Source organism: Rhipicephalus sanguineus, chromosome 11, assembly GCF_013339695.2.
Source record: "Rhipicephalus sanguineus isolate Rsan-2018 chromosome 11, BIME_Rsan_1.4, whole genome shotgun sequence".
In the NCBI taxonomy this organism is placed as follows: Eukaryota; Metazoa; Arthropoda; class Arachnida; order Ixodida; family Ixodidae; genus Rhipicephalus; species Rhipicephalus sanguineus.
The window spans coordinates 34,100,808-34,121,059 of NC_051186.1; the positions used below are offsets into that span (position 1 = coordinate 34,100,808).

The 20,252-nt window shown below is 46.8% G+C and overlaps 1 protein-coding gene across 7 annotated transcripts in view; it reads right to left on the minus strand.

The window, feature by feature from the left end:
* LOC119374721 (spidroin-1) overlaps positions 1-20,252 on the minus strand; it is a 95,509-nt gene that overhangs the window by 13,792 nt on the left and 61,465 nt on the right. For all 7 annotated transcript variants that reach the window (XR_007414371.1, XM_049410880.1, XM_049410879.1 and 4 more), the window contains exon 10: positions 9,629-9,727. Coding sequence is in view for 6 of the 7 variants with exons in the window: in XM_049410880.1 (XP_049266837.1) it covers positions 9,629-9,727 (99 nt within the window). In the remaining variant the exon portion in view is untranslated. The remainder of the gene's footprint in view (positions 1-9,628; positions 9,728-20,252) is intronic.

The window sequence follows — 20,252 nt, forward strand, 5'->3', positions numbered from 1 at the left end:
AAAGGGCCCAGGTTCGAACCTCGTTCCATCCTGGAATTTTTTTCTTATTTCGTTTTTTTTTTATTTCGAGCGATACTGGTTACGGACACCGGCGGCGGCGGCGGCGGACAACTACGGCGCCAAAAACGGCCGGTGAAATGATCTCATAACAGCTTTCGCTGTAAAACGTACTCTTGCTTCCCAACTGTCTCTTGAGACATCTCTGTTATAACAAAATTGAAAAAGAAAACTACCGCAGACACAAGTACATAGTTTTGAGCAGAATACATCGCAAAATGTGCTTGCTCAAGATACTGCAGTAGGCGCATTTAGTAATTTTCCGCCCAGCTTCATATGTCCTGATAAAATGACAATGAAAGATTTGCGCAGCACCAATAATTTGGTATGAAACAGCGGAGTTTTTCCAGAACACGCAAGGCTCCCTTGATCTTACTGAGACACATGAGAGCTCCAAGGCATCCCTCGATGTCAGTTTAGTTTGCTCATTAACCACAAGTTCTTCATCAGTAGCTTTTAATGAAGAACAAAATACAGCGCAAAATAAAAGGAGAAAGAAACTTGGAGGAGGCATGATATTCGCCTTCAAGAGTAGAATACGATAGCGTAATTGGGCAGCGTGCGCATCGCCTTCAACCGTGCCGCAAGGAATGTAACGTTTGAGCGTGTAACGTTGGCCGTTTCAAACTATTCTGGAGTGGAGTGCCTACTTCGATTGGAGTTGCGAAGTACTCACTACCAAAGGCACTCTGACCATATCTATCTATCTATCTATCTATCTATCTATCTATCTATCTATCTATCTATCTATCTATCTATCTATCTATCTATCTATCTATCTATCTATCTATCTATCTATCTATCTATCTATCTATCTATCTATCTATCTATCTATCTATCTATCTATCTATCTATCTATCTATCTATCTATCTATCTTCACAGGTCATGATATGAATAACGTGACTTGTCTATCGCATGTATCTTGAACTCCTTGCCCCCAGTTGTGAGGCACATACCCGCACACCGCGGCCCATGGTATGCGGTTATGCGCCACTGGTGGTTCATTCTGTATCAACCCAGTCTTTGGAAATCATATTGCTACAGCGTGAAGGAGCCCGTATCGCAGGAAATGTAGTGCCGGCTTCGACGCTGTTGTCGATAAGATAAATGTCGCGATGGAAGCAAACAATAAATACCGCTGCTAGAATCGGAATCGAACCCAGGCCTTGTGCGTAGAAGTGAAGTATTCTACCACAGAGCAACGCCAGAGCTTCAAACTGCTTCTGCAAAAAAATTGCCAGGCCTGCGCGGAACACGCAACACGGTCACAGCGAAAGATGGAAGAGCGGCCTTTAGAGAACGTTGTAAACTCTCTTGCGGCAAGTAATACAAGTGAACTTCCTAGGTACCCACTACGCACCCACTACGCCATAAATCGTCGTAATGTTTTTGAAACAGCGAAGCACCCATTATGCCATTATTCGTCATTCTTCAGAGAAGCTTGTTACCCGCCACATCTCATTAAAGCATTATGTGCACTTTGTGCTCTGGCTGACGACGATGAAGAATCATGGCTGGGTTGGAAGCATTCAACGACCCACTAGGAGCGCTATATGCATTGTGTGACGCCTGGTTCTTATTTTCACTCTTCTACCACGCATAATTCCACAGAACAGAACTGGCAGAGGTTTCGAAGTTAATCAATAGGCGTAAAGCAGCCGACAGAAGCATATATAAAATGGAGAGAATTGAACATACTCTAAAGAACGGACGCAGCCTCAAAGCGGTGAAGAGAAAACTGGGCAGAGGCAAAAACAGATGTGTGTATTAAGGGACAGGGAAGGAAAACACTCTGACAATATGGATAGGATAGCTATAGTAGCTCAGGAGTTTTACAGAGGTCTGTATAGTAGCTGAGACAACCAGGACGATAATGTAAGAAGTTGTACTAGCCCAGAGAAAGTAGACATCCCAACAGTAACGACATTGCGAGTAAAGAAACCCTTATAAGAAAGGCCAAGAGGAGAAGCCGATCCTGAGGATCAAGTAACATCGTATCTGTTGAAAGACGGTGGACAGATTATGTTAGAAAAACTGGCCACCCTGCATACGAATGTCTCTTAACGGTGAGGGTACCAATATTTCGGAAGAATGCGAACATGATCCTAATCCATGAGAAAGGGGACGTCAAGGACTTGAAAAGTTACAGGCCGATCAGCTTGCTGTCCGTTGTCTACAAGCTGTTTAGAAAGATAGTAGTTAATAGAATTAAGGCAACATTAGAATTCAATCAACCAAAGGACCAAGCAGGATTTCGTACAGTCTATCGACAATAGACCTATTAACACTATCAATCAGGTGATAAAGAAATGCGCGGAATATAACCTATCCCTATATATATATATAGCCGTCATAAATTACGAGAAGGCATTTGATTCGGTCGAGATGCCAGCAGTAATGCAGGACTGCGGTATAAGGGCCTCAACGAACCATACATGAACATGCTGGAAGAAATGTACAGCGGCTTCACTGCCGCCATAGTCCTGCATAAAGAAAGCGACAAAATCCCAATAAACAAGGGTGTAACGCAGGGAGACTTGATCTCGCCAATGTTATTGATCACATGCTTAGGGGTAGTTTTCAGGGCCCTAGATTGAGAAGAGTTAGGTATACGAGTTAATCGAGAGGACCTTAATAATCTGAGATTCGCTGATGATATTGCATGAGGAACTCAGGGGACCAATTAAGGAAACATATTACTTTTAAGGGTTCGTTTTTATTTGTTAGACACAATATTAATGGGAACTAACAGAAAATAATGCCGAGGAAAGTACAGGAGATGTTATTTGTAGTAATTAGGATAGAAATGTTAAGAAAGTAAAGTGGACGAAAAGATACCTTGCCGCTGGCAGGGACCGAACCTGCCACCTTCGAACAACGTGTTCGATGCTCTACCACTGAGCTACGGCGGCGGTCATCCTGCCGTCCACTGTATGGAATATATGGGCATTTAAACCTAGGAGTGTTAGTCAGTACCCATCGCAGCCATGGAGGCGAGTGTGGAACACTCTTTTTATGCCTGTTGCGGAATTGCAACTCATGATTAGTGAATTGGACAAGGAAAGCAGAACTGCAGGTCTTAAAATTAATATGTAGAAAACTGAAGGAATCAGCAACACTCTCGAAGAGAACAGCGCTTTGCGATAGGTAACGAGGCACTGGAATTTGTAAGGAAATACTGCCTTTTAGGACATGTAGTAACCGCGGAGCCGAACCGTGAGACTGAAGTACCTAGAAAGATGGAATGGAGCACATTCGGCAAGCATTCCATGAGCGGTAGATTACCGCTATCACTTAAGAGGAAGGTATATAACAGCTGCATCCTACCGGTACTTACCTACGGAGCACAGACCTGGACACTTATAGCATCTTCGACTGGTCGTTTGAGAGCGCTCTGACTGTGTTTGAAACTATTGAATTTAACCGCTCTAAACCTTTTCAACGAGAACAAGCAGGTGTGCAAGTAATGTTTCTCCTCCCTGGTTATGTTTTGACCCGATAACGTTAGTAGCAATGGTTAGTTGCTATTTTACGTACTTTTTTCAGCGCCTGCGGAGCAATCGAAAACGACCAGTCGAAGATGCTATAAAAAAGTCACAGTTTCGCCGCAACGGCGAAGCAATGAATGCGATAGCAATAAATTGGAATGTAACGCGAAGAACGGAAAGCAGCTCGAAATTGCCAGCGCGTCGCTCGAGCCCAAAGGACGCACGAAAAGAACGCATACAGGACGAGCGCAAACTAATGCGTCACAGCTCGACACTTGAAGCGCACTGCTCAAACATAAAGCAGGACGCACGAAACGAACGAACAGGTACGCACAAGACGAACGCGAACTAATTGTCAGAGTTGTTACTTATTTCTGTTTGAACAGCGCACTCCTTTCGCAAACGCGGCCGCTGCAGCGAGCGCAGTAACCTTCTTGCCCCCCGCTCCACCCTAGAGGCCGCCCCTTCTTTCCTAGAGATAAGCGCACGAAGGCGACCACGCCCTGTAGGGCGAACAGCAACGGCGTTCACAGGAGTTGGGCGACGATGTTTAAAGTGCGCCACGCGCGCACGTCGCGCCATCTATGTGTTCACTAAGAAAGCATGCTGAAGTAGGTGGTGTATATAAATAGCTCGCCGTTAGGAGGCTGTAAGATGTTGCTGTTCGTGGCCTAACGTCTAACGCCGCGCGCTGGCAAGCGAGAGGTCGCACGTTCGAGTCCGCGCGTCGGAAAGTTTTTCTGAATTATTTTTCTTTGTGGCTTATATATATACGGTGAATGACGGCGGCCACCGACGGCAAAAACCAGTCGAGACTGTCCATATAATTGCTATCGCAATAAAAGAGGGTTCAACTTAAACTGAGGACGACGCATCGAGCAATGGAAAGGAAAATGATATCTGTGATCGCCCCTCACCAGCCTCTGAAAATACAAAAAACGAGCGTCAGGTTCTGTCCTGGCGTTTCTCATCTTTCTGGCGCACTTCGTGACACAGAACAGGGATTACCGTGACGTTTATATAGTACATAATCCCGGTCGGTCCATATACGCGAAATATCAGACGTGAATTGTCTCCTGCACTGCTTTGCCATGCAGCCGCCCATCCGTTCTTCCTTGCCTCGCATGACTATCGTGCGCGAACAACTGATTTCACTTCATTTTCTGTGTTTCCGACTGCGCAAACGGAGATAACAGCGTGTAGCTGACAAGCGCGAAATCTTGATAGGCTCAAGCCTTAGTGCGGACATGGCACACATGCTTTTAAGAAATAAGTGGCGAGGGGGAGGTATCACCTGTAGGAAGGGTAGCGAAGGCGAGGAGAAAACCACTCCCTCGTCTTTGAACGCGGCGTGGTGAGGGACCCTTTAAGGGACAATAAGAGAGCAGAGGGGGTCAGGGAACAAACGGGTGTGAAGGACATTGTAATCGAAATTAAGAAGAAGAAATTTAGCGCGTAGGCAAGATAACCGCTGGTCATTAAGAGTAACTGACTGGATTCGAAGAGAAGGCTCGCGGCGGCTGCATTTTCGATGGAGGCGAAAGTGTTTGAGGCCCGTGTACTTATATTTAGGTGCACATTAAAGAGTCCTAGGTGGTCGAAATTTCCGGAGCCCTCCATTACGGCGTCTGTCATAATCACATCGTGGTTTTGGGACGCTAAACCTCAGATGTTGTTATTATTATTATCCAAGAGAAGGCAAACGCGCGATGGGGAGACAGAAAGTTAGGTGGACAGATGAGATTAAAAGTTTGCGGGTATAACGTGGCAGCAAGAAGCACAGGACTGGGTTGATTGGCGGAACATGGGAGGCCTTTGCTCTGCAGTGGGCGTAGTAAGGCTGATGATTACGATGACCACGCTACATGACATATGTTAACGCGATTCCTTGCTTGACTTGACGCCTGTATAGGGTATTTTCGCGAAGGAGTTTGAGGAATCTATGTGGGTCTGTGGTAGAATACTCGACTGCCATGCAGAGTGCCCGGGTCCAAAGATCATGCAATCCTGGATATTTTTTTTTCTCATTTCATTTTTTGCTTATTTCGCGCTATAGCAGTTACGGACACCTGCGGCAGCGGAGCGAACAACTACGGCGCCAAAATCGGCTGTTGTTCTGATCTCATAACAGCTTTCGCTGTAAAAAAAAAACACATTAAAGCGTCATGACAGCACCACTCCAATGGCGGATGGAATATTGGCTATTGTCTTTTATATCAATGTAGTAAACATTACACATGTGCCCCTATGACTCCGCAAGTTGTAGTCTACTTATGATAGGTACATGAATGCAACGTAGTGTCCAATTTGCGGCGACAAAAGTCACGTCTCTGCTCTAACGTGAGTGCCCACGTTACGTCAGACCATGATCTGCCTTTTGCACGCCGGTATACTCGGCGTGCCTGGTAAGCTTACAATAGGCGCACCACTCAATTTGCACAAAGACGTCAGTCTAGCTGGCAACGCCTGGCTTAAACCAAAAAATCCGCACACGCGGCTACTCGCTGACTGCTTCGCATGAAATTGATTCTGACAAGCTGTGGGATCTGCCGGTTATTTTTTTTTACTTTACTGCATTCGTAATCTAAACTGTGTAACGTATAGCGCCACAGTGTTGTGACACGCGCTTTTTTTTTTCCATACCAGCCTGAGCTATGTGACTATTTCTATTCGTTTCTTTAATCGCCTTGTGGAGCATAGAATGGCGCTTACGTTGACTTCATTATTTTTGACAAAAACCAGAGCTTTTGACGAAAACCAAAGCCATCAGATTCAGTACCAAGACAATACTTGATAGCACATCTTGGGGAATAATTGTGTCGAAATAATTCGTACTGTCATCATATATCTGCATATTCATTCGGACGCGTCACATTCAGCCGACGACTCTGAAATTGCTCGCAAGGCTCGCAAGTTTCGATAGAAATAATATTGTTATATTAACCACTGGATTCGGAAGTTACAAAAGTTTTATCTTTCGTACTTAAAATGAACCAATGGAAAGTATTCCTGCTTTGATGTCGAGGCGGAAACTATTTCTTTCTTTCAAACTTTGGTGTTTTTGTTGTTACCTTACGTTTACGGAAGTACTAATGCTTATATGCAGAGAGTGGAGCCACCGTCGACACATGCAGCTACAAAGAGTATCCAACGTTTAAATATTAAATGTATTAGATATTTCTCGTACTTTTCTGTAGCTATACCTACAGTCACAATTGTTGCCTTCAGAAGTGTCACTTGTCACCTTCGTGTTGCGCAGCTTACTGTTCGCTACATGCAAGGATGATTATTAACGGGAAATGAATTGACTATAACCTCAATATATAGAAAGTGCGCATTGGTTATATATATATATATATATATATATATATATATATATATATATATATATATATATATATATATATATATATATATATATATATATATATATATATATATATATATATTCGAGGAAAGGTGTCGCCGGATCCGGGAGTAATAGCAGAAGCAAGGTGTTGACGCACAAGTGAAAAGAAGCTTTATTTGACGTTTCGACCGTGGGCCCGGCCTTCGTCGAAGGCCGGGCCCACGGTCGAAACGTCAAATAAAGCTTCTTTTCACTTGTGCGTCAACACCTTGCTTCTGCTATATATATATATATATATATATATATAAGGAAGGAGTAAAGAGACTACGACTTTCGTTGGTTTGGCACTGTATATTTTCACTAACGTTTGGTCTGGGGGACCAGACTTTGTCCAAGATTTATCCACTAGACGAAACGTTACTGAAAATATACAGTACCAAACCAACGAAAGTCGTAGTCTCTTTCTTCATTCCTTATTCTATCGGGGTCCGCGTGATTCTTTTCCCACTACTATATATATATATATATATATATATATATATATATATATATATATATATATATATATATATATATATATATATATATATTGTGGTCCGTACAAATGTATCGCCCTTATTTATACGGCCGGCATTTCACAATCGTCGCTGACCATCATGCTCTGTGTTGGTTATCGTCTCTCAAGAATTTGTCGGGACGCCTTGGCCGTTGGGTACTGCGTTTGCAAGAGTATGACTACAGTGTCACATATAGGTCGGGTCGGCAACACCAAGATGCTGACGCTATGTCGCGGTGCCCGCTTTCGTCAAGCGCCCAAGTGTCGCCTTCAATCTGTTCATCACCGACCAGCCCAGTGACCATGCGGACGGCCGGTAGTCCAAAAGAGTCCGTTGCCTCAGTGGTCTTTCTTTCATCCACAGATCTCACTTCGCTCCAACATGCAGATACATACTGCCGCACAATCATCGATCGGCTCACTGGCTTATCCCGTGCCCCCAACACCCGCTTAAGACGACAGCTTGAACGTTTTAAACTTCGAGATGGAACGTTATGTAGGCAAATTTACCACCCTCTCGGTAACCAATGGGTCCCAGTCGTCCCTCGTTCACTTCGTCTCCAGGTTTTACAAGCCCTGCACGACGACGCGACAGCCGACCACTTGGGTTTTCACAAGACGTATGAGCGCATCAAAACTCGGTGCTTTTGGCCTGGCCTCTCAACAAGTTTGGCCAAGTACGTCGGTTCCTGCGCGTCATGCCAACACCGAAAACGTACCACATCTCTTCCCGAAGGCCCTTTACAACCTCTGCCGTGCCCGTCCGCTCCCTCTGACTTCGTGGGCATCGACTCATACGGACCCCTCCCGCTTACGCCAACCGGTCACCGCTGGATTGTTACTGCCGTGGACCTCCTAACTCGCCTAGGCGGAGACGGCAGCTCTTCCCTCTGGTGCTACCTCGGAAGTAGCCGATTTTGTCCTGCGCGCCATTATTTTGCGCCACGGTGCCCCTCGTGTTCTTCTTAGTGACCGTGGCAAGACATTTCTTTCCCATGTCCTTGCTGAAGTCCTCCAGGCCTCTAACACCGTCCATAAGACCACATCAGCATATCATCCGCAAACAAATGGTCTTACAGAGCGTTTTTATCGAACTTTCTCCGGCATGATATCCATGTATGTTCAGCCAGATCACAAAAACTGGGACACTGTACTCCCTTTCGTCACGTTTGCGTATAATACTGCCATACAACGCACGACGAATTACAGCCCGTTTTTCCTCCACCAGCACCTCCACCACTTATGAGACGACGCTCAGTTCAGTAATCGACAGGTTATATTTCAATGTCCAAAGCGGCGCAGCCCGCGTGACAAGCGAAGATGATGATTACAATGGTTTCTGTACAGATGAAGTTGAACTATATAGTCAGCGCTCACACTATATATATATATATATATATTGCCACGTGTGCCATTTCGATATATTCGGGCTTCACCCGCTAAAACTGTTTGCAACGCTCCGCACAGACCCCGACGCAATGTTTCAGAAACTTCACGATCGTTTTAGATTATTCTCTTAAGATTGCGTGCAGGACGCGAATAGTCTAGTTTCTTCGAGAGATTACGTGGTCACGAGCGACAACGCTGGAATCTTCGATAGTACACGTATAAAAGCCGACACGCTTTACCACTTGTCAGTTTATCGACGGCCGACGCTCTGTTCGCCGCTATCAGTGCGCAGTTTGACTCCCCTCTTCCCGGCCACAAGTTCGGCCAAATAAAGAGCTTCATCTTGGACACGCCTACTTCTTCCTTCTTCAACGTCACGACCCTGCGACAATATATAGCGAGCGACAGAAATGCTTTAATGAAGGCTGGAGATGTTAGCCTGGTTATTCACCTGACGTGGTACTGTGATGATTATGATGCATGCACTGACAAATACTTAAAAGCACATACAGTCACACACACGCGTGCACACACAGGGACACGTCGATTAGACTATTTAGAAAATTTAGTTAAGGCCCCGAAGAACGTCAACAGCGCTTCGTGGCGCGTAACGCACATGTGTGTTATGTATACGTGGAAGTATAATGACGCAAGTAGAAATAAAAGGGTGTTATTACATTAGAAAATGCTTAGCACTCCTTTATATTACCTTTGCATATAATTTTGTAGATTACATTTGTATTTGCACGTGATGTCAGAGCAAAACACAATAACAAAAAGATACAGACCTGATAACAGTTCATCTCCACCTCCAAATCCATCTTCTTCTCCAGCTGCTGAGTCTTCATTTCTTTTATTCTTTTTGTCTATCGCGTCTTTAAGAAGGTCTGCGCAACGAAAATTATAGTCAGATTATTTTTGTGCGAAATGTGGAACAAAATATGGGACACTTTGTTCTGATGGGCTTCAAGTTTATATTTTGCATTAAGTAGATGATTCTCTTAATAAGTTCTATTCGATGGATTAGGTAGACCACTCCGATATAAACCAAGTAGAGACGGCACATACTTTCAATCGGGCACTAGTTTTAACATATCCGAACCTCATTTCTAGATTGTCATAAGAAGAGCGACCTAGTTACACTAGCTTATACCGTCACTTCTCACTCTCTCGTTTTTGTTTTTATTTATCCTGAAACAAATTATTGTTTCGCCTACTATTTTATGTACAGATCTTTTTATTGTCCTTAATGCTTCTCTGGGACACTGTCAGTTGCGCTTTTAAATGCGAAGCATTTCTTAGCGAACCTCAGGCACTTTGGCCGTTTCTATCTGCGTATCTATCTATCTATCTATCTATCTATCTATCTATCTATCTATCTATCTATCTATCTATCTATCTAGCCGCCTACGTCTGGGCGCTCTCCTGGTTGTCTCCATAACTTGTAATATACCAAAATTAGCATAGCTGGGGATCAGTGTATGACGAACACGATTCACTGGTCATGACATGAATAACGCAAAATGCGTGTCGCGTACGTCATGAAACCCTTTCTCTCAGTCACATGTGGCACATACCCGCATACCAGAGTTCATGTTATACGGGTATGTGCCACACGTGATACAGAGTCTCAACCAACACAATAACCGCGAACACACACACATTGACACGCGAGGAAAGTGATAATAGTAATAATTGTTGGGGTTTTATGTCCCAAAACCACATATGATTATGAGAGACGCGGTAGCGAAGGGCTCAGGAAGTTTTGACCATCTGGTATTCTTTAACGTGTACCGAGATCGCACAGTACACGGGCATCTAGCATTTTGCCTCCATCGAAATTCGACCGCCGCGGCCGGGATTGAACTCGCGACCTTCGCGTCAGCAGCCGAACACCGTAACCACTACACCACCGCGGCGGACGCAAATAAAGTGGGGAAGCTAAAGACCAAGCAACCCTGGAAGACTCTCAATTGCCATCCACTCATCCACGTGGCACTAAACGTCGACCACGTGGATTACGCAAAGACCGGGATCAATGCTTCCTACAATAACTCTGCCGAGAGGACCGTGTTTCTCATGATTACCGGTGACTTCAACATTGATTTATCGAAACACAACAACGCCCGCTGCTTAGACGGCATGAAAGACGGCTTCCATGTGGACAGGGCATCACAAGACCTCAGTGTCACGTCCATGACAGGAGGAATCATAGATCATTTCTTCGTAAAAGCCATACGCGGTTTCCACCAGCTCTACTATACCTCGCGCTTCGCTACACTTGTACAGTTCGTAGCCGCCACCACGAACGGATCCGATAACAAGTCCTGTCGAGCTGCTGGTGCTCACTGATCATCGTGATGATGACCTTATTCAAGAACCCCTTCCACACATACACACAGGTTCCTGAAACGTGCGTGCGTTCTCCGTTGTAACGGACAAGTATAAGCATAACAACTGTAACAACTACAACTGTGACTAAAGTACGTGCAGTGCGCCTGCGCGTGCCACTCGGCTCTGTATATATCTAGGGCAACTTTCCTGAATGAGACATGGTTGCGAGTAACTCCTGTCCTGTGCATCTGTGTTCCTTCTTTGTCTTGTTCGCGCTATCCAGTATTGAAGAATATAAGCACTACATATAAGCTTACCGCGTCTGGTGTTGGTAACACCCATGTTGCTGTTTGCATCGTTACGCAACTGTAAACAACTGCTTATATAATACATATGCGACTCTTCAACATATGAGTGTGCGTATACCACTTCCACATTTCTCTACCGTCATTCCGTAACGTTTCGCTCAATGCGAAAAATTACACCAATGTCACCATCCCGCGCATGCTTCGCATAACATTGATTCCTACGGTACGTGGGATCTGCCGAATTTTTTCTTTTTTTTTCTATTTTATGGCTTAGTTCGTCGAATATTTGAAATGCGTGCACAAATGCACAAAGGACGCATATGGGACATCAAGAGAGAGGAGTGACAACTGCCGGCTAGAAAGGTACAACGCCAGTTTACTATTGCGGAAGGAAGGTAGGAGGAGAGAACGAGGAAAGAAGAAAGGGACAGTAAAGGAAAATGACAAAGGCTTGGACAAACATAAATAAAACCACAAAAAACGTCTATAAACGTCCGGCCAGATCCATTTCGTTTATAAACGTCAGCAGAGCCAGAAGGGCCTCCACCGTACTAAAAAAATCACTCTGCTTTCTGATCCTAAAATCTCAAAATCGCTAGACTCTTTCATATACAATATGGGTATTTTTGCAGAAAACAAGTAACCGTGAGACAATGACATCATATGTATAACGCCGACTCTTTGCTGGTTCTGGTTGTAATCGCGTCACCGCAGCATTCTGAAGCACTGCAGTGACGCGATTACAATCACATTGCAGTGACGCAAACACAAGCAGTGCAGTGACTCCAAGCACAAACACTCTGCAGCAATGCTCTTTGTGCTTGAAGGACGATTTAACTGTTTATGTTGCTCAGCGCAGTGCCACAGGTCATATACCGCTGTACATAGGGGAACTTCTATACAATGCGGGATTTGTGTAAAAAACACGTTTCTCAGTCTGACACCTGTTGTCCCTTGTGGCGCCTTGCCTATCATTTGCGATCAGATAGAATAAGTTGCGAAATATACGTGTAACTCATGTATCTGACTGTTGCATGCCTGGATCTGTACGTATGCTCCCAGTTGCTACACTGTCGAATAACTGAAACGCCTGATGAATTCCTTGTTTAAGACTTTCACATCGTCAAAAGGGGCCCTAAAAACTAAATAGTGGATGTCGTGTACTGTGCCAGTGCACTCCCTTATTTTTTTTTTTACATGCACTGAACGTGCATGTAACGTGCATGAACGTGCTCGTATAGCCGAATTGTATTAGAATGAAGATAACCGCACTTTTTTTCAAGAATCAGAGTTACCAGTATATGGCACTTGTAGTTTTCATTGCAGCTCCATGTAAGTTTCTTATGCATTCCTTGAAGAATTACCTTCAACAACTCATTTTCTTTCATATCATATTGTTAGGTTTATGCACATTCATTTCGACCATCTGGTGTTCTTTAAAGTGCCACTGACACTGCACAGTACACAGGCCTCTAGCATTTCGCCGCCATCGAAATGTGACCGCGCGGCCGGGATACAGTCTCTATATTATATAGCATCATCCCTTATTCTACGCCTATCACGAAGTAAAAGGAGTTGAGGGAGCGTCGACTCCTTTTACTTCGTGATAGGCGTACTTCGAGATGCGCGACGCTCTTTTTCCTTTGTGACAGAGTTTCACGCTACAAAACCTAGAGGAGAATCTGGCGCTATAGTCTACGCTGGGATCCTTGAACGGTGCTTCAACCTCCATGGGAATGATGGGAAGTGCAGGCTTCCGATCTGCTTCGGATGGATCTCGCTCTTGAGATTTACGGCGCTTGTTCACCGAGTGTAAAACAAAGTGATACGAAGTTATTTCTAGTTAAGACTTCCTTCACGCTTCCGTACGCAAAAATTATCGAAGAAAGCTTGCGTGACCGCGAGACCGATACAAATTCAACCATTAGGGTACAATGCATTGCTAGTAATTGTATTCCAGATTTGCCATTACTAAATGATGATTTTTTACTAGTGAAAACAAACATGCGTACTTTTCACTCGAAAGTACGCATAATCTATTTAGGGAAAGCAAAAAATTCGGCAGATCCCACGTTCCGTGGGAATCTACGTTATGCGAAGCATGCGGCGAGAAGGTCACTGTGGCGTAATTTTTTTACTGAGCGAAACGTTACCAAATCACGCTAAATATATGTGCAAATTTTCTACGCACACACATGTTAAATAGCCGCATATGCGTTATGTAACCAGTTGTTTACAGCTTGTGGGAATCGAGCGCGCCCTCCCCTTTGGCGCCTCGTTCCCCAGCTAGAGCGTGTGTTGGCCCCACGCCGCTCGAGCGCCAGGAACCGCCGTTAATCGGCAGTATGGCAACCACGGCGGCGGCGCCAGGCCTTTTGTCTGGTGCGAGCCATGTGTCGGCTTCCCGGCGCGCGGCCACGCGTCCCGTCATGTTTGAACAAGCCACCGCGTAGCTTACGTCACTGCGCAACGCCGGTCCTCATTGGCCGCCAGTGGGGCTCTTCGATTTTCCACTTCTGGCTACCCGCGGGCTGCCAGAGCCAGCCAGAGCGCGCTCGTTTTTCTCGGGTTGCTCCGACCCCCCCGCGGCGCACTTCCGGTTGGCGTTCGTTTTTCTCGGGTTGGACGGTTCTGGCGACCCGCGGGGAGCCCGAGGGTTGCCAGAACCTTCCAGGACAATTTAGTCGTGGAAGCTCTCTGGAACATAGAGTTTCCTAGAAGGTTTCGGGCTAGCAGACGCCGAAAAGAGACGATACGCGCTCGCCGCCATCTTTGTGAGGACTCGACGGATTGCAATGCTGGCGCGGACTACACCTTTGCTTGTCCTTACGCTCGGGCCGCTCGGCGCCGTTCCGCCGTGCGAGATGGCGCGATTACGAGTGGCGGCGAGCATTTGGAGCTAATGTTTATTGCTTTTCTTATGTGTCCCGTGAAGTCTCCTTCCGTGAACAACGCGGCGAACTGTCGCGTTCTAACCATTCTAACTGCGTCGTGCACATGTACCAAAAGTTATGTACACGTTCGTACGAACGCATGGAGACCCCTTTCGAGTTTATTTTTTCGTAGTAGTATTCGATTGTGGTGTCGTGTGTGCTCTATGTGCATTTAGCTGAGACGATTGTGATCCATATATTTCGCTCCGTCGTATGTTTGCGTGCGTGAACCCCGTCAGAACTTAACTATTTCAACTAGGTCTTCGATGTTGATAAAATGCACTGATCGAATAAAAGCGATCGCGACGTTGTTTTTTGTGTGATGCTCGTTGGTCGCGAACGGCGTGCGAGCGTACTTCGATCTATGGGCCAGTACATGAGGTATGGTATAATGTTATGCTACGACGCGTCGATGTGAAAAAAAACGAAGATGAATTCAGAAATATATACATCCTTTTATTGCTTATTTCATCGTCGGCTCTGTCTTTTTCCACCTCTTAGTAATAATTCCATGCAGTATGTACGCGGTTATCACCTAGTAGCTCAAATAAAAGCTGAGCTAGTACATGAGATTTTTGGAGTGCCACTTAGGACTGGAAAAGAGGCTCAGGCAACATCTGCCAAAACGAGTCCAAGACGCGTCACACGGAAGTTTATTTTAGATATAACACGCACTCGTGGTACCCATACCGCCGCACGTCTCAAGTTATGACAAAACGCAAGCTGGTCAACGCGTGTGTGCGACGTAGTACGCGATAGATCCTCGAGCTCTTTTGGGGACACGATCACTTTCGCGAGATTTTCGCGTCGTGTTGTGCAGCGACTGTTACACGTACTAAGCAGACGTGAGCTGGTTAAGCCGATAGCGGCGCGGCAGCTCACCTTGCATCGCTTTCGTGGCGGCGTGCGCCAGCTGGCTGTTTTGTTCGCGGACGGGGCGAGTTGCGCACGATTTTGCGAACGTACGTGATCGTATCCCAAATCCGTATGCTCGAGAATATCACTTCAGCTCTTCAGCAAACCTAGCCACATATTTTCAAGCGGGCAATGCAGAAAAACCAACGCGCACGCGGCGCAAAGTTTCGTTTGCTGCCACGGCGGTAGCGTTTGTTTACGTTTAGGCTGGCTGTCCCAGCGTTCGATTTTGTAATCTTGGGGCAGCTTCGGGTTGTCTCGGGCTTCCCACACACGTGACCAAGACGCTGTTTCCTGTCCCGACCGGAACTAGCTGGCTGACCCTCTGGCTGTCTCTGGCTGCCAGAAAGCTGCCAGAAGTTCGAAAATCGAAGAGCCCCAGTGACAACCCCCTTGAGCTCGCTTCTGTCTGGCGCTGGCTTGCCCGCGTCAGATGCTCTCAGGCCAGCACAAGAGGTTGACGCGCTGCTCTAGCAGGCGGCTTCTCGTTCGTGTGCTCCACTGCTGCCGTTTGTGTGATAGTCGTAGCGCCGCTGGCAAGCGTACTCGATCGGTCTTGCGGAGTTCCCTTTACGGTCTGCAAGCCCGTGACTGTCGTACTGTGCTGCATCTTGGGTTAATAAACCCGTGTTGTTTGTTGACATCCTGCCTCGAGTGCCTTTTCTGCGCCGTGCCGAAGAGTCGACGAAGCCGGCCGTAGCGTCTTTGTTCGCTGCGGCAGTGGAGAACGTCGCGTCTTTAGCCGGTCGCCTCGTAGGGTAAGCGTCGCGCAAACCTATCTCCACAAGCTAGGTAACGCTGCCAACAGCAACATGGTTATTACCTACACCAGAAGCGGTAAGCTGATATGTAGGGCTTATAATTGTTTGTTATGACGGAGAACGCACACGCGTTTTGTGAACCTGTGTGCATGTGTGGAAGGGGTTCTTGATGGTTTTTGAAAAATGTCATCATCACCGTGATCAGTGAGCAGCAGCAAATGAACAGGATCTGTTTCGGATCCGTTCGTGATCGCGGCAATGAGGGTTCTATGTGTAGTGAAGCATGACGATTAATTAGTACAGCAGTGATTCCACTCCTGCGCCAACTGCGCCAAAGTGCGCCAAATTGTATTTACTGCGCCATCCTGATAATATCGACGAAAATTGCGCCAAACTGCGCCAAAGTATCGGGTTTGGGGGCGTCTATCACCGGCAATCGCACGGCCGGCGCGTCAGAACATGTGCAGCTTGATCTTGGGGCTGCCAATGTCGCAACCATGAACCAAGAATTATTCCTCTGAATAAATAGCGCTCGCGCGTGCGTCCCGAATAAGCCCCGATGCCATGCACGGTGCCGACGCAGCTTCTGTTCTGCAAGTCGGCTCGACAGCAAAACGCGCTCTCCGCAGAGGCTCGTGACGTCTAGGCCTCTCGGTAGCGAGAAAGTGCGACGGCGATTCATCGGCGGACGTCGTCTGTTCTAGAAACGCTGCTGATAGCTCGTTTCAAGCGTCGCACGGCACGTAAGGAAAGCAATGTTCAGTAATAACTACATCTGTGCTGCTAAAATGTCTGTCACTTCTGTTTCCGGACATCGCGGAATGAAATCTGCGATCGCTAGCACTATATATATGGAACAATATCGAATTTTCCTTGCTTCGCGTTTATGGAAGAGCACGCGAACGGTGGAAACGCGTTCACACTTTTCCTCAGATATACTTTATCCATGGATCTTCATTCGGAAGAGCTTTTTCGTAATTGCTTATACCAGCACGTCCGAATTTAATCACTCGGCGGTAAATACCCCCTAAAAGGCCCTGCCCTTTCGAGCTCACGTGCTAGGGTTCCAATTCGAATTTTTGCTTGCTTTTTAAAAATGTCATCTCATTAATAAAAGCATATATCCTGGTCGGAGCAGCCGCAAATACGCAGCTGTCAGTAGCGGGCCCGTCGCTGACGGCCCACAGTGAAGCGGCTACCTCATGTTATACGTCCGCCCCTCGCTTTCGGTGGTCAATAGCTGACGGGTAAAAAAACTCAGTTTCGCTTAAGGGCGAAGCAATGAATGCGATACCAACAAATTGTATTGTTAAACGAAGTAAGGCTAGTAGCTAACTCTTTTGGATTCGATCTCGCGTAACTCAACAAAACACTGGTTTGAGGGAATATGGCCGCTCCAGGAACCGAAGCGTTTTCTTGCTCTGAGTTCTCTAAACACGAAGTAAGCGTTGAGAGCACAGCAAGTTTACGAGCCGTCTCCTGATGCCTCGAGATGGCGCGCGCGCAAGCGACTGCGTCCTTCGAACGATGCGGTCCCCTCCCCCCCCCCCGCTCCCCTGGCGTCCTTTCATGCTCTTTACGAAAGACGGGCGGGGCGTTTCCTCTCTGTTTGATGAGCAATCGACGGCAAGCCCGCACGCGGGAAGATGTTATCTCATGCGCTGTCCGTGCGACGGAGACAGACGGCTGGCTGGCTGGCTTAATCTCTGCTTCAGCCGCGTTCGTCGCCAGCGCTCGCGAGCTTTTACCCGCGGCTAGAATGCGCGTGGTGATGTTATTAATTTGGACTTTATACAGAAAATTACGGCAATGGCGACGGCAAAAATCCGCGGAGAGCGTCCATATAATTGTTATCACAATAAACATTTAAAAAAAGTTGAGGAGCCATTTCACTCTGTGAAGTGGATGATAAGCGAAGCTGTTTCGCGCATGGCAAGGAGGTGACATGGTGGAGGACAGTTTGGTATGTAAGGCCAGGTTGTTAACGTTCAATACGCAATATTAATGCGAAAGCATCAGATGCTTTATCAAACACAAAAATTGACCGTCGGCGGCGTCAATCGATTGATGCAAAAAATAATCATGTGATGGCGTCATCATCACGTCATAAATCGTCAAAACTTGTGACGTCATCATAGCGTCATATATCGTGATGTCACGTGATGACGCCATCACGACATCGTCGCTTTACACTGCTTCCGTAATCGGTGCGCCGATCACGGAGCTAGCGCAAAACCAGGTGAGGTGCAGATAGCTTGCAGAGAAGGAGAGGGAGGATCAACCCGTCGATCGAGAATAAAAAGAACCTGGCTTTCGCCTTGGAGTTTCCTTACGGGAATGCATTAGGGACAGTGTGGCTCTTTGGTATTGAGGCACTGCTGTACATCACGGCGTTTGTCTACAATGTCTGCTGATAACCACATAGATGTATTTAGAGCGTTATTTCATAAAGTGCAATTTTATTGATCTGGTATTCTGTTTATTTGCTAGTGTCGAAAATAATCGCCTAAGAGGTTCATTCAGAACATTCAACTGCATGAGCCCTTATTTTTTCATTAGCGAGTGAAGTATGGAGTTCTCCTGAGATGATTTTTTCTATGAGATTTGCAATGAATAGAAATATTTCTAGCCTTCATAAGAGCCTTCCATAGTAATATTCCGGTGCTTGAATGTTATTGCATTATGCTTCTGTAGTGCACTCCAGGATGTAAAATTCGCTGCTCCAGAGTGCTCCCAGATGCAAAATTATCTGCTCCAAAGTGCTCCAAGATGAAAATTTTGCTGCTCCAAAGTGCTCCAAAACGGAAATTTTGCTGCTCCAAAAATTGCTCCAAATCAGAAGTCCTCGGTAGCATCACTGGTACAGCTGTTAGAAATTGTGGATGTCTCGGTCGTTTCGCTGACAAATCGCCTGTCGATAGAGCCGGCGACATGTCGGAAAGTGAAGTCGCCCTTTGCATTGGTGAGGCATAGGCCATCGAGGCTGGCAGCCTGGATAGTGTTATGTACATCAACATCAGTGGATGGCGCGTATCGCGTTCGTTGACTACCTAAGCGAATGTGGACCAGGTAGTCTTGTATACACAGCGGCTGTCACTCAATCTGGCGTCATCCTCGGTCAGCATGAGGCTATTGCCCAGTCTCGTAAGAAATGAAGACAACACTGTGTCGTCCTGTCGGACCGTTGTTGCGATCAGCGAGCCACCCTTTGCCGCGGGGCGCCGGGACGGAAAAAGGCAGCCGCTTCACTGTGCGGCGATAAGGAAGAGCGCGAAGACACCCCGCTGATTCTCATGCGCCAGGAGGTGCATGGTTTCAATTTGCTCGAGACAGCACCATTGTCGCACAGCACCATTGTCGCCGGTGCCGGAGCGGAAATGCGACACATGGCGCCTTTGTGCCCCAGGAAAGGCCGCGACGCCGAGTTTCCGCCGAAGACGGACCTCGGACCACCGCGCTGTGCGTCTCCGGCTGGTAGGTCGTCTACGCTCAAATCAGCGCCAGTTGCCCAGACGCATACCAGTGGATTTGCCGGGCCTGCAGCCGCCGTTCGGCCGCATGGGTGGTCGGCTCGAGCAGCGACATGAGGGAGTCATCACAACCCGCGTGCTGGCGGCATGCTTCCCCCGACGCGACATCGTTGCGAGAACAATGCGCGTGTTTGGGTTGTGTGTGCGTGTGCTGGGGGCGGTGCCAGCAAGGTGACCTGCAGGATTCACTGCCCGATTGGATGGAAACGTCTTCCCCTGTTTCCCTAGGTCTGGCGTCTAGGGACCGCCAAGGGGTTAAAAGACGCGAACGGATGCATGCGAAGGACATTCCGGAACAAGTTGTCTATATGTAAAATATGTAAATAAACCTCTTATACGCTTCTTCTGCTCCTCAGTCCGGTTCCCTCCAACAGCAGCTCTTCTTGAGGACGAGGTTTGCGACCGCCTGTCTGGACGCGTGGAAACCAGCGCAATTGCGGGAGAGCCTGCCTCCCTCCTCCAAACTTCCAACACTGGTGATCAGCGGTGGGATGGACCTGGTGACATGGCGCTGCAATTGCGGGTGAGCGTTTGGTTTCTGCATTGAGATTTGCCAGGTTTCAATTTCTGGGTTAATAATTTGAATTCCTGGGAATCGTCAATTGTTGGGATGCAAAGTGCGTTTGTTTGA